This window comes from Penaeus monodon, chromosome 33 (genome assembly GCF_015228065.2).
Source record: "Penaeus monodon isolate SGIC_2016 chromosome 33, NSTDA_Pmon_1, whole genome shotgun sequence".
NCBI classification, from domain to species: domain Eukaryota; kingdom Metazoa; phylum Arthropoda; class Malacostraca; order Decapoda; family Penaeidae; genus Penaeus; species Penaeus monodon.
In genome coordinates, this window is record NC_051418.1 from 26,158,085 (window position 1) to 26,158,313 (window position 229).

Consider the following 229-nt stretch of genomic DNA (forward strand, 5'->3'; position numbering starts at 1 on the left):
TCCTTACAAGTTATGGAAAATTTTATACTGTGGGAGCCAAGCTGTTGGCATCGTCTTCTTCAGTGAAATAGGAAATCGAACAGTCTTCTGAGGGGTGGAGATGAGCTCTTCACCTCCATCGGGTCGTGTCACCACCTGGTTCTTCGCTCGTAACTGTTCGATGTATGCCTTTTCTTGCATAGCTCGTAACTGAGGGTGGAAGATGTATTTAGCCTCTCTCTCTCTATCC

At 46.3% G+C, this 229-nt stretch overlaps 1 protein-coding gene across 1 annotated transcript in view; it reads right to left on the reverse strand.

Annotated features, from left to right (window-relative positions):
• LOC119594192 overlaps positions 1 to 229 on the reverse strand; it is a gene marked incomplete at its 5' end in the record, with an annotated part of 7,130 nt that overhangs the window by 4,802 nt on the left and 2,099 nt on the right. The window contains 1 exon segment of the mRNA XM_037943260.1: positions 8 to 189. Within this exon segment, the coding sequence (XP_037799188.1) occupies positions 8 to 189 (182 nt within the window).